A 12,711-nucleotide genomic window follows, 5' to 3' on the forward strand; every position below is an offset into this window, starting at 1 on the left:
TAGTGTACACAAAATTGAACTCTGAATAATACTTGTCCAGATAAGATAATGTTGAATGAATGACATTTATTTATACAGCGCTTTTCACAGACTAAACAGTCACAACGTACTTAACAGAGCAGAAATGTAACGTTCAGAGATTGTTCAGCTACTAATAAAATGAGGGATCCCATCATTATTCAAGAACAGGTCCTACTAAAAGCAGGTCACATTTTAATTAAATGCTGGCAATTCTACTGGCCTACTGGTTGATGGTTTACCACAATGGTTGTATTTACCATTAACAATGTACATTTATAAAGTGTATAAAGGGAGTTGAGTGGTAAACTTATTTCCAGAAGGTGTGGAAGGATCTCGGAGATTTGTCAGTTCCGAGTTCTCTTGAACGCAGCATATGACTATTTGCACAGAGAGAACAACTTTTACGGACAAAGCTAGATGCTTCAGTCCCATCTACTTCCGTATTTGCTGAAAAGCCGTTGGACCATTCCAAGGTAGATTTGATCGTTTCTCTGTTTAGCGAGGACAAAAAAGAGAGACACACGTTCAGTTTTTTGTAAGGATAATAGTTCAACTGAAGTTGACGTTCTCGTTGTGCGTGTCAAGAGCAACATTAGTTTGCGTGTCTGTTATTGAATGTCATGACAAGCTTGTTAGCTGCGATCTACTTGTCTCTTGAGTGTTCTGGTAACTATCTTGGCACATCATTTTTGGCTCTTTGGTTCAAAGGCATTGCTCTTCCTGTATCAGTGAAAACTGTTTAGTGGCTTCTTCTCGGTGTTATCATCAGTAAGCATTCACCCAACACCACCCCCACCACTTTTCTACTTGATACGTATTAATATTGTTGGATTAATATCTCCGATTTTACTAGCTATCAACACTAGCATGTTAGCTAAATAGCCAGAAGTGCAGAGGTTTGCAGCTCATTTTAGTTAACGCTTGCTAGCCTAATTGCTCTGAAATAGATAAATCAAACACAGACGTTGTATATACAAGCAGAAAATACTAGCTCGTAACAAATGTAATTTTGTTGCATGATCAGGTAGTCGTTTCCACTTACTATTAATTGTCCACTCTCTGTAAGATATTCACTGAAAAGGAAGATTTTTACATTTTATGACAAATTGCAAGAGGGGCTAAAGATTAATTTTGTTTGAGGATGTCCTCATCATTTTGAACATAGTGTATGGTCATTATCTCAATTGTATTATTAATCACAAAGGCTGTAGATGTACCTTAGTTGTTGGTCATGATTTTGAATGTGTCTGCTCTGTCTATCAGCAATGTCTGGAAGTCCTGCTGTGCTCATGCGGCTGGTGGCCTCTGCCCACACTGTGGCTGAAAAGGCCGGGGCCATTGTGAGGAAGGTCCTTCACAGTGGAGAACTTGGCATTGTAGAAAAGGTGGGATTAATATATTTTTTGGTATTTAAATCAGAGCAAGTATAGCATGTCCCAGATGGACACATTTGCTGTGGAAACCTTGGGCCATTTATAATGCAGGGCACGGACTGAGATGAATTGTTTTAACCTTTTTTGATTCCTGTATCCGGGCACAGACTGGAGCTAATGATCTGCAGACACTGGCAGACAGACTAGCACAGCAGAGCATTTGTGCATCACTGTCCAGACGATTCCCTAAAATCACCATCATTGGAGAGGAGGTGAGGAGATGGCATATTTGTTTAGTGTATTGGTTATAATGAGGTCCATGGACACCCAACCATGCAAGGGTATTTCAGTATTAAGAGTGAAAGACGGATTATCGTGTATGACTTGTTTATTAGGAGCTCCCAGCTGAGGAGATAAAGGAAGATATCATTGAGAGCGGCTTCTCAGAGGAAATCCTTCAGAAGACATGTCCAGAAGAATATAGCGGTCTCAAGGAGGAGGAGGTAACCACCAATAAAATTAGTAATAAAAACAATATTTTCAAGTTATTAGGTTAAGAAATAGAATAAAATTGTATTTTCTATGTATCATAATTATTAAAAAGAGGTGCAGTACAGTTGTATTATTACATATATGAACTTCTGAGTGTTTCTTTCTTAATCTCAGCTAGTTGTGTGGGTTGATCCTCTTGATGGCACAAAGGAATATACTGAAGGTAGGCTCTTCAAATATACTTCTTAAAAAGTGTGTGTGTGTGTGTGTGTGTGTGTGTGTGTGTTGCAAATTCTGCAATGTGGGCTGAGACATTCTGTGAGTTTTCCAGTTCTTGGTCCAGAAACTCCCTGAACAAACAAACTTTTAACACTAAAATGACTCCACCAGCTTGTATGGAAGGTATTCAAGGACACATGCAGTCGCCACATGTAGCACATTCTGGCTTTGCAGTGTGTTGCCACTCTAATCAACCAAACACTGCACCCTGTGCTTGTCTATTAATCATGTATCGTTAAAGTCAGCAGTAGCAATAACTTGTTAGATATTAAAAGCACAGCTTTGTGTATCCCTGCTTCTGTCTACCCGTTTCTCTCTCTGTCTCTCTCTCTGCTGACCCCAGCGTCAAGGTGTCTCCATCACCAAACTGAGGCCCAGATACCAAGCAAAGGGTCGGACACCTGTCAGCCTTACAGCACAGCTCTTTGTATGGAAAACTGATAGGAAGATTAACCCTGGCGGTGTATAATATAAATTGTTCTGCACAAACAAGGACACTTCACTATAACTTACTATCCTTTCCTTTCTGTCCAGCATGCAATTTTCATAATGACACCTATATGTAACTGACCACATCCCAAATATATGCTTATGTCTTAAAATGCATTAAAATTGGTGGCTTTTATCTAACATCCTGCTATTTTCTGATTGAAGGGCTCCTGGATAATGTGACGGTGCTTATTGGTATTGCATATGGAGGTAGAGCAATTGCAGGTGTCATCAACCAGCCTTTCTACAACTACGAGGTACAGACCACACTACATGATCATGTAGCCGTGTCCTAACAGTTGTAACTCTGGTTAATTCAAAGTTTCCTTGTCAGCTTGGAGCAGGAGCAGCTTTAGGAAGAACCATGTGGGGAATACCGGGACTGGGTGCCTTTGGATTTCAGCTGCGGGAAGTTCCAGGTGACAGACGCATTGTCACCACCACACGTTCACACAGCAACAAGCTGGTAACGGACTGTGTCGACGCCATGGAGCCTCATGAGGTTGTACGAGTTGGTGGTGCTGGGAACAAGGTGAGGTGGATGTAGAGCCAGCCGAGTCCTGTTTCTGACCCTGATCTGGAATTATTTCAAGCTTTTACTCTTCCTAACATCTGCCATCAAAGGAATGTCTTTTTAAGATCAGTATGTGCCAGTAAAAAGCAGGGTCCTGTGTTTTGTAGCATTAAGCATCGTCTTCTTGTGACATTAATCAGTGCTGCATAATTGCTCCCAAATGTGACGCACACAAACTAAAACGGCTGGCAGACACTGCCAATCTTCTCCTCTACGGCCTCTTCGTGTTTTACGAACATAAATATTGTAGAGTGGCTTCGCACTTCCCAAAATCATTGTAGGCAGGCGCTTGAACAAAACTAGATGGCAGTGAAAATATAAAGGTCTCACACTGTAGCTTCCTTAAGTGCAATTTACTAGCAAAGTGACGTTTCGAGCCAATGCCAGTTGACATGACTTATCCATTGATGGAGCATCTGTTCTTCTCGCTGACCAAGAATTTAGCTGCAAATGTTTAATGCTTACTGTAGCTAGAGGCCTTAGTTTTGTCATTAACCCCAAAAAGTGAACCAAAGGTTGGCTGGTAGCCTGGCGACTCATGACCAGAATTAAGATGTTTTATAGCTATTACACTACCAGTCCATATGTAAAAGAGCCTGTTGATGTTTAAAGAGTATTTGTTTATCAAATCATCTTTCTGCAGATAATCCAGCTTGTTGAGGGAAAGGCTTCTGCTTATGTCTTCGCCAGTCCAGGGTGCAAGAAGTGGGACACCTGCGCTCCTGAGGCCATTCTGCATGCTGTTGGAGGTAAATACCTTTAGGGTACAATTCAAGCATTACATTTGACAAAATGCATAGTTTACTAGTCTTTGAATTGCTGCTTAAAATGTTTATTTTCCCTTTTCTATTCCTTTTCCTTGTGCAGGTAAACTGACTGACATGCATGGCAATGCATACTGCTATGATGCTAACGTCAAGCACATGAATTCGGGCGGCGTTCTTGCAACACTACGAAACCACGAGTACTATGTTAGCAGAGTACCACAGTCAGTGCTGCAGGCCCTCAAGTCAGAATGACGTCTTCATCAGAAATCACACTAACAGCAGACGATATTCACAATGCACACAATTATTCAGAGATTTAACACTAATAATCTATCCACACATGCAAGAACCTTCTTCTATATGTGAAACTGTCATCAAATCAATCTTGGACGACTATGTTTCAGTAACATGCAGCGCTTCATTAACCAGAAGCAGAGAGCAGACTTAAAAGGACTTCCATTTATTTCACTCGTTTCAAACAAACTTGTATATATATATACTTGACCGCTTTGATTTTACATCAACCAGGACAAAGAACCCGTCTCCATCTCACAAGCATGTATGCATTCAGAAAATCAATATGGAAATGTAGATCACCTCTTTACGGTGCAACATTATTGATGATAAAAAATTAAAATTTTCATGATTCATTTAAATTGACCAAAACTTCTTGCAAGATTGCTCTAAAAATATATACAATAGTGCTGATATGTGACAAAGTCAACTACAGGGAAGTAGAGCTGCATTATTATGGCTAGAACTTACAGATAGGGTTGGACTACATGCAACTCATCAGCAGGTCTGCTTCATGGCAATATTGATGATGAAATACCTTGAATAGCCAAGTATGTATTCTACTGGTTTAGTCAAAACACATCCACATCTTGTTATTTGATCATGATTCATTCATCTTTACAAATGGTGTATTTTAACAGAAACCTGCCTTGATTTTAACAGATGCTGTAAATAAGTGAGTCTTTCTTCACATGTAATCAGTGTGACCTCTATGAATGTTGAACTGATTAACAATATATTTTGCACAGTCATGTGAATTTGTAAAATATAATTGTTCCAATTAATTTGCCTTAATAAAGAAATTGAAATGCTCTATGGTAATATGTTGAATGTTGTCCTTAAAGGGAAACTTTGTCAATTTTCAACTGGCATTGGATTGTTGCCGCCCGGAGCTCCCTGCTTATCACATTGCAACGATACAAAGTCGATACAAATCAGTTGAAACTCACCAAAGTTTGAGAAACACTCTGGTAAGGTTTTTACAACATACTATACTATGACTTTTTTATGAATTTTCAACATGTTATACTATGACATTTTTCGACATGCTATACTATAAATCTTTTTTTTTATAGTATTTTCAACATACTATATTGTGACTTTTTCAACATACTACACTATACAAGGACATCGTATTTTATTTCATTGCTATACCACAATATGACTATTTACAAAAAAATGGTTATATACTACACTTTTATGACATTTATGACATTATCATGACATACGTTAATACCACTCCAATCCACTAGGGGTTTGTGTCCTCTGTCCTGCCTCTTCTTTGTCTTGCAGGATCTGGTTCGTCAGAGGATGAGCCACTTATCAGCCAGGTGTGGTTCCGGCTATGAAAGATCACCGCTTTATCAAGGAGCTCTCTCTTCCTCGGCTAAATTGGCTGCTGTTTTTTTTCTTCATTTTCGATTCAGACACTTTTGCATATACACAACAGTTGACGTTACTGATTACTGACATTCAATGTCTGTACTGTTCTTTTTGGTTGCTTTGTAAATAAATCTTATTAGTTTTATACTTGTCTGGTTTCACAGTTTTATGACTTTTTTCGACATACTACAGTATGACTTTTCATAAATTTTTTCGACATACTTATACTATGACTTTTTATGACTTTTCAAAACACACTATACTATGACTTTTTAACTTTTTCGACGTACTATGATTTTTCTTGAAATATTGTTCTATGACCTATACTATGACGTTATTTTTTTTCAAATTCAACTTTGATTATTTTCGTCAAACTACTTTATTACTTTTTCAACAAACTACGATAGGAATTGTTTAAATATATTATACTACCACTATTTTTCAACTTTAGTAAGACTTTGACTTTTCTTTGACTTTTTTGTGACATAGTTCATTGGACATCGTTAACTACCATTGTTTGTGTTACTCAGAACTCAAAGGGAAACAGAGAGCAGGCTCAACACCTTTTATTTCACTCGTTTCAAACAAACTCGTACAAATCTCAAAACGTCTTAACATACGGTTTCTAACTTGAAGACCAATAAATTTACAAAGCAAAAGGCAAGATTTAAATAAATAAAAAATACGTTGGTTCAGTGTTCATTAAGGAGTTGGAAATATATAACCAATATAACTAGCCAACAATAATCAAAAAACCATCGTCTTGCCTTGATGAGTTTGACCTCTTTACAATGTCATGCAATGAAGTAGGCCTGTCACGATAACTACGTTAACGACGTATACAACAGATGGACATGACCTCAATAATCTTTACGTTGTCAACTTATCGTACGATTAATTGACATGACCTCAATCATTTCTGCTGACCTCAATATTTGTTTGTTTACAGAAGAATGTGATCAGCATTTTAGCCAACATGCCAGAATAAACAGCAGGGTTTTCCATTACAACACGTGTACATTGTGTGAATCATTGCTCTTAGAAAGGGTGTACTCGCATTATGATGCTATTAAATTATCATTATATGAATGGCATCAAAGTATCTTGTAATAAAAATACAACAATATTGTACATTTGTACAACAATAGGCAAACTCAATTATTTCTGGGGAAATACATCGTCCAACTTAAGTTATCGTGACAGGCCGAACTAGAAGTGCAACAATGTTCAGTGATTGAGAGGTCAACATCTACTGCTGTTAAGATGAATGTACTGACACCTACTTTTGAATCCTGTACTTTACCACAGTTGTCTACTTTTCTACACAACTTCTGTAATTGCTTTACTGATGTTTGATTTCATCATACAATCAGTTTAAATTAGTCATCAAAAACTGATTGAATTTAGAGCATCGAATGAATATTAATGTCCAAGTAAAGGTACAGCATAGATGGCTGAGAACTTTTCAAATATTTTTTTACACAATGATGCTTGCAAATGGCAAGATTTTCACAATAATTTATTTTATATGATCAAAATATTTGGATATTATTGGTATCTCTTTGAAGAAAAAAACATTCTTAAGTCAAAAGGAAAGTCATAGCAATCTCCAACTTGCAATTCTTCAGGAAAAATTTACATTTTGGAAATTATGTTCAATTGTGTTCTTGCCGAAAGTTAATGTAGATGAGAAGATCAATGCTTCATCTTTGTTCTTCAAGTTTGTTTACTCCGTACCAAAAAGATGGATGAAACAAACACCGTGCTGCTGGTAGGTGGAGGTTAAGCTGAGTTAGCCAGCAGCTGATGTCAGTTTCATATTTGACAGAAAGGAGAGTGGTGTAGACTTCCTTATCTAACTTTTTATAAGAAAGCATATACGCATATTTCCCAAAATGTAAATCTATTCCATTAAGCAGTGTAGCACTTCATCCAACATAGAAGTGGGCAATGGCAGTAGGACGAGAAACAATTAGCCCTGTTGTCAGTGAGAATTTATGGTTTTACATTGGCTAGAGCAAAGAACCCATCTCAACCTCACAAGCGTGCATGCATTCACAAAATCACTATGGAAATTGTTAATGTGAAGGAAGAGAAACATCTTTTCTTAACATCTTGCTCATTCCACAAGAGTTTGGTTTAAATATTGCTGAATGGAGTGAGTAGCAGTTAATGCAGACCATGGCATCAAATAAGAAATTGAAAAACACATGTTCATAAAAATACCCACAGAACAAGCAAAAGACACTCCTGGAGCTTTTGTCTTCTTTTTTTTTTTTTTTTTTTTTACACATGAACAAGCTGACTGAGAGAAGGCTGGAGTGTTTGAGGCAGCCTGCAGGGAACGTTGGCCAGTGATCGACCGGGGGAGAAGGAGGAGAGTCGGGGCCAGCCGCTCACCTCTTTTTTGGTGCCTGAGCGGTGCGAGGCGGGGTGACAGGGCGTCCTGCATTAACCCCTCCATACTGGTATTTCGCTTTTTTTTCTGACGGCTTCAGGATCTGAAAGAAAGGACGATGGTCCTGATGAATACATTTTAAAGTCCACAAATCAGCGTTTATGTTACAGTATAACAAACGGAGGGTTCTCTACCTGAAAGGAGCACATAAGGGACTCGTCCACACTCATCATCCCACCTGCGTTGTCAAACTCCCCGCAGTAGTTGGGGGCAGAGAACAGCGTCACCAGCTGTCGCTTGGCAAAGAACTCATAACCGTCTTCAACAACCTGTAAGATCATTTTCAGCTTTAATCCTGCTACCTACCACTGAAGATATGTTTTAAGCTAACTTTTTAAGCAAAATTGCCTTACAATTAGATTTGAACAACATGCAATTTATCAGCCAGTCTGCTTCATGGCAATATCAGTGATGAAATACCTTCTGTATGTGACCATCTGGTATCATAAATATTCATTCATTTTTTTATCAGAAACTGTAACAATGTTTCCCCTTGATTACCCCCCAAACTCTAGATAAATGTAGAGTAAAAAAGGACAATATTTTCCCCTGAGATGTAGTGGACCCCTGAGAAGTATAAAGTTAAATAAATTAAATCAAAGTACAAGTCACTCAAAATTGTATGAAGTACAGTATTTAAGTAGCCTAAATGTACTTAGTTACATTCAAACACTGCTAAAACAAGAGCTAAGGGTCCAAGGTCCCCCCACCATATGCTCACATTGTTCACTTGTGCATACCACCCACACGGCAACAATACACAGCCAGTTGAAAATCGGCAAAATTCTCTTTATCTTAATAAGAAAGAAGCACAAGAGTTACTTGATGTGCTCGGCAGATGAGGTCCAGGTCGTGACGGTTGAGAAACTTGCTGACCACATCGGCCCCGAAGGTGAAGGAAACTCCCCGATCGTTCTCCCCCCAGCCCTGGACGTCTTTGTCTGGATCCGACCACAGCAGGTCACACAGCAACCCTGACACAACAACTTTATTTTAGCCAAAACTAAATAGCATAATTAATTAATCTAAAGTGGCACATCAGCATTACATTTTTAACACAAATTATAAGCAGTTAATGAACACAATCAGCAATCTATAATAATGGAGCAGTGCAGACATATATAGAAACATCTGCAGCTTGTGAAAGTTGCTATCAGCTCAACAAGATATCGTCCTCTTATAGTTCAGCAACACAAACACAACCGACCTGTGTCTGGGACATCAGTGGGTCTCATAATGCGCCGAATTTGTTCCATGGACTGTAGATCAGGTGAGAGCCCTGAGGAGCAAAATGATAATATGATGACTTACAGGTATTGCACTGATGCCACAAAAATGGGATTTAAAAAATAATGATATAAGCCTCAATTTCAAACCAATGTACAGGTACACTTTGATTTCAGGGAGACATGTATTATCCACATTATTCAGTGGCTGCTACATAACACACGCGCTTCACAAACCTCCATGGCAGCAGAAAATCTTCTCATCAATAATCGCAGCAATGGGCAGACAATTAAAACAGTCTGTGAAGGTCTTCCAGAGCTTTATGTTGAACCTGCGCTTGCCTGAGGAAAAAATTAGGAAAAGTGGCAGAAAAAGAATGACTTAACTAATAATACTGGGTTACTACATTCAGATTTGATATTGCTTCTTCTGAGTTTTTGCAGTAGTCCAATTTATAATTAGGACTGTGAACAGCATGCACATGTAGCATAACAAACAAACAGGTGCGTTTTCCAACTTACACTCATCATAGAAGCCGTAGATGCGATTGATGGAGGCACACTCGTGGTTCCCCCTGAGCAAGAAAAAGTTTTCTGGGTATCTGATCTTGTAGGCGAGCAGCAGGCAGATGGTCTCCAGTGACTGCTTCCCTCTGTCCACGTAGTCCCCCAAGAACAGATAGTTGGCCTCGGGTGGGAAACCTCCATACTCGAATAGCCTCAGCAAGTCTGTGTACTGTCCATGGATATCACCTGGAAGGATATGTTCATCAATATCACAAGTAACATTACAATCTTGATCAATTATGTGAAATTAATGAACAGATTAGATAACGTTTTTGAATAAGTGTGTGTGTTTTATCCTGGTGAAATCGCAGGGCTTATGGAACCATGTAGAGTTGCCACAGTTGCCTCTAATAACTATCAACATGTGTTTTCTCATCACCCTGCACTGGGATATTTTTAAAAAGGTGATAGGTGCCGTTCTCACCGCAGATTTTGAGTGGAGCCTCCAGTTCTAGCAGGATCGGCTGACTGAGGAAAATCTCTCTGGACTTGATGCAGAGCCCCCTCACCTCAGCCTCTGTCATCTGTACCACCTTCCCTGGACGGCATCCTCGCACTGCAAGACAAAAGAGTTCAACACCGGCTGATTCTCTAACAGGGGTGAGTAAGTATTTGACACTAGACATTAACACATTAAGCATTAAGTAACCTGCCACAGCGATCAGAACTAATATGCATCAAACTATTCAACATCATGGCAATGGGACAGGTAACTATATTTTCAAATTGTAGGCTAAATCAGTATTCTGACCACAAAAAACGTCAGTGCATTCAAATTAAATTTAAGACGGCGTTATAGCTATAAAATCTCATAAATTACAAGCATTTTTTAAACAAACAAAGACTTTTTAGAATTTAGTTGTTATCTACTGTTAGTCCTTGTGTTAAAATAAGAGTGATATCATATTCGAGTCAACACAAGTTGTTATGAACTGGCAAGTATAGATATGAAGTGAGTGAATGAGGGCAATGCGGTGCAAGCTAGAAGAAAAGTCAAGAGTGGAGTTTTCATAAATTTGTTTTGGATAAATTATACATTTGCTGTGATCATAATAGTGTTCATTAGCAAATTTCTATTTATCCTTTATTTCCAGACCAAACATGCAGAATGCGACTTTGTTTCGTTTGCCTTCCATATAGTTAGACGTGAGAAAAATAAAAGACATGTTTTAATATGTGGTTTAGGAACAAACGTTAGAAACTAACGAAACTCGCCGGATATAGTTGATGAATGTAAAACAGTAGCTTGTTATGCAGGTTTAGGTTTCCTTCGTAAGGGGGCGTGTCCTGGGTGGTAGCCGACATGCTAGCAACCTGCCTAGCCAAGGAGAACAGTTAGTAATGTTGCTTGGTAATCACAGAATCCCACGGTTCTCTCTCTCTTCCCATTACATCCCGTGCTTAACGATAAAACAGTCACCTGCCATAACTATGCTAACGTTAGTCGGCTAGTTTGGCCGTTAAGTTATATCACTAGCATAGATAGCTAGCTCTCTAGCGGGCTAATTGTTACGCCACTCTCCCTTTTTTACGCACAGTGCCACGACTAACGTTGATTAACAATCTAACATTAGCGAATACATAGCTACAAGGGACTGTGACACCATGCTAACGTTTACTAAAGTTTACGTTTCTCCAGCAGCAGAGAGCTTTTAACGCAACGGTTAACGTTAGCTTACGGGTTGCCGCTGAACGATAGCAGAGAACGCGAGATGCTAAGATGTTTTTAACACATTGTGAAGTTACTCGTTACAAACAAGAACATACAATTCAGTCATTTTGTCGATGAAAAATGCGGGAAGAAAGGTTATCACGTCGCTACAGTACCTTCCAGTAGTCGAGATATGAGGCTGTCAACGTTCAGTTCGCTTTCCGCCATGTTTCTGATAGTCACAGAGGCAGGACAGCGGGAAAAATAGCCCTGAATACTGACTTGTAGGCTCAATAGAGCTTTAGCCTACCCAGGCATGCACACAGACACACGTTTCAAGCAGTGGTGGTATAACTAAGTAAACGTACTCATGTGCTGCACTTAAGTACAACCTCGAGGTATTTTTTGAGTTTGATTAATATACAGAAAAAAGTGGAAAAAAGCAAACACATAAAATGACACTAAAATATACAGTGTTTTTTAAACAGACTGTTGTGTTGTAATATTGAATCATAGTGAGTTTTCCATTTAATATACTCAACAATCATGAGAAAGGATATGCGCAACAAACAAAAACGTGTAGTAATATATAGAGGACTTATCTTTCCAATAGTTTTTCAAGTATTTTTGCTTTTATTTGATAGCACCAATTGAGATTTTCTTAGTTTCTCTTTTCAAGGGACATTTTGGATGTAAAAGATCTTCCAAGCAAGTTTGAAAGGGAAAAACTGGTATTTCTTGAAGAATAATCATTTCAAATCACCATCAGCCTCCACAAGGAATGGTTGTAAAAGAAAAAATGCCTGAACAAGACGAATAAACTATTAATTTAAAGCTTAAACCTGTGCAGCCCTCTTTTGTTCCAGACAGAGGTGAAAGGGGAGAGAATGCTGACTCAGTGTGTGAGTTTCACTCACATTAGAAGAGACCTAAAACACCTCTTTAAATCAACATGTAAACATGAACAAAATATGAGAAATGCAGGAAGGTTTTAAATTTCAATTAGTAAAGGTACAATATTATATTTGATTTAAAAAAAAGAAGAAGATCAGATTGATATCCTAAAACAGAGTTCTAAATACCTGTCTTGGAAGTACTGGCTAGATATTTTTGATCAATATATTTTCTTGCACATAC

At 38.5% G+C, this 12,711-nt stretch overlaps 2 protein-coding genes across 3 annotated transcripts; one reads left to right on the top strand and one right to left on the bottom strand.

The window, feature by feature from the left end:
* The first annotated feature begins 466 nt into the window (after window positions 1-466).
* On the top strand, window positions 467-5,103 carry bpnt1 (bisphosphate nucleotidase 1). Of its 2 annotated transcripts, XM_079180818.1 has the most exons (10): window positions 467-494; window positions 730-789; window positions 1,285-1,406; window positions 1,562-1,666; window positions 1,790-1,897; window positions 2,061-2,109; window positions 2,820-2,911; window positions 2,989-3,186; window positions 3,872-3,977; window positions 4,096-5,103. In XM_079180818.1, exons 3-10 carry the CDS (start codon window positions 1,287-1,289, stop codon window positions 4,245-4,247), a joined length of 930 nt encoding a protein of 309 aa, XP_079036944.1. In that variant the 5' UTR covers window positions 467-494; window positions 730-789; window positions 1,285-1,286; the 3' UTR covers window positions 4,248-5,103. The 2 variants fall into 2 exon arrangements, with proteins under 2 accessions (XP_079036944.1, XP_079036945.1); XM_079180819.1 differs by lacking the exon at window positions 467-494 and having other exon boundaries at window positions 635-789.
* A 1,118-nt stretch (window positions 5,104-6,221) lies between these two features.
* Window positions 6,222-11,818, bottom strand: LOC306711170 (serine/threonine-protein phosphatase PP1-beta catalytic subunit-like). Its single transcript, XM_079179979.1, has 8 exons — window positions 11,751-11,818; window positions 10,348-10,479; window positions 9,879-10,109; window positions 9,594-9,698; window positions 9,338-9,409; window positions 8,953-9,104; window positions 8,265-8,399; window positions 6,222-8,173 (listed from the first exon to the last, which is right to left on the bottom strand). Exons 1-8 carry the CDS (start codon window positions 11,800-11,802, stop codon window positions 8,069-8,071), a joined length of 984 nt encoding a protein of 327 aa, XP_079036105.1. The 5' UTR covers window positions 11,803-11,818; the 3' UTR covers window positions 6,222-8,068.
* Window positions 11,819-12,711: the final 893 nt, after the last annotated feature.

The sequence above is a fragment of the Pholis gunnellus genome (assembly GCF_910591455.1).
Source record: "Pholis gunnellus genome assembly, chromosome: 19".
Taxonomy (NCBI): domain Eukaryota; kingdom Metazoa; phylum Chordata; class Actinopteri; order Perciformes; family Pholidae; genus Pholis; species Pholis gunnellus.